The sequence below is a fragment of the Rhea americana genome, unplaced genomic scaffold, assembly GCF_003343005.1.
Source record: "Rhea americana isolate MKP2758 unplaced genomic scaffold, rheAme1 scaffold_354, whole genome shotgun sequence".
Lineage (NCBI taxonomy): Eukaryota > Metazoa > Chordata > Aves > Rheiformes > Rheidae > Rhea > Rhea americana.
In genome coordinates, this window is record NW_028186484.1 from 504,766 (window position 1) to 506,044 (window position 1,279).

The window sequence follows — 1,279 nt, forward strand, 5'->3', positions numbered from 1 at the left end:
TGGCTGTCTGCCCTCACCTCCGGATGGACACGTAGTACTGGTTGATGAATTCCCGGGCCAGGACCAGGAGCTCCTCAGTGGGTCGRGACCCCTCAGTGGCGTGGGAAATCAGCTGCTTGGGGAACATTATGGAGGCAAGGCACCGCTTCCCMGTGCAGGGCAGTTCCTGGAGGAGATTGGCAAAGGGAATTGCACCCACCGTGCCCACTGGCGTCCCGCTGCGGGGTGCCGCCAGCCCCTGCTGCCAGCCGAGACCAGCGGCTATGATCCCTCAGCGCTGCCTGTCTCTGCACCACACAGTGTGCACCGTCCCCAACTCCCACCTGCACGGCCTGGGCGCAGAGCGTGTCGTAGACGATGGTCCCCATCTCCCAGTTCTTGAGCCGGGCATATCTGGTGGGCTCCGTGGGACGGATGGGTGCCGAGCTGGGCAGAAATAGGTGCTGAGCTCTTGCCCTGCCCGAGACCTTGGGACGGGGCAAGGACTCCATGTGGTATCTCCGTGCACGGGGCTGCAGCCTGGCATCCTGGGGGATCCCTGCTCAGTTCTTGCTCCGGTGGCTCCAGCACAGGACCACATGTGCCCTCCTGCTGCTGGGGTGCTGGGACAAGCCCCAGGGAGCCAGCAGACTTACTGCATGCTGGGCAGTCAGGGGGGRTATGTGATGGGAAATGGAGGGGTCAGGGGGGCTATGCTGTGGGCAATGGCCTGGTCAGAGGGGTTGTGGTATGGGCAATACGGGTCGGAGGGGCTGAGCTATGGGCAGTGGGTGTCGGGGGGCTGTGCTATGGGTAATGGGGGGGTCAAAGGGGCTGTGGTATGTACAGTGGGTTCAGAGGGGCAGTGGTATGGGCAGTGAGCTTAGAGGGGCTGCGCTATGGGAAATGGGGGAGTCGGAGGGGCTGTGCTATGGGGAATGGGGGTCAGGGGGTCTGCTATGGGCAGTGGAGGGTCAGAGGGGCTGTGGTATGGGCAGTGGGGTCATAGGGGCTGCACTATTGGGAATGGCATGGTCAGGGGGGCTGTTCTATAGGGTATGGGGTCAGAGAGTCTGTGCTATGGGCAGCGGGGTTAGAGGGGCTTTGCTATGGGCAATGGGATAGTCAGAGGGGCTGTGCTACGGGCAGTGGGGTCAKAGGGGCTGTGCTATGGGGAATGGGGGGCTGTGCTATGGGCAGTGGAGTGTCCGAGGACCTCTCACATCCCCCTGCACCCTYGCGTTTGCCTGGTCATGCCCGGCCCCCCGCGCTCTGCTTGGGGCAAGTGGGCATGGGGTGA

At 63.3% G+C, this 1,279-nt stretch overlaps 1 protein-coding gene across 1 annotated transcript in view; it reads right to left on the reverse strand.

Moving 5' to 3' along the window:
* The window catches only part of NOS3 (nitric oxide synthase 3), a 13,462-nt gene extending 12,718 nt beyond the window's left edge, over positions 1–744 (reverse strand). The window contains exons 1-2 of the mRNA XM_085312003.1: positions 324–744; positions 18–166 (exon numbers count right to left, since the gene is read on the reverse strand). Coding sequence (XP_085168129.1) covers positions 18–166; positions 324–491 — 317 coding nt within the window. The 5' untranslated portion in view covers positions 492–744. The remainder of the gene's footprint in view (positions 1–17; positions 167–323) is intronic.
* Between the last annotated feature and the right edge of the window lie 535 nt (positions 745–1,279).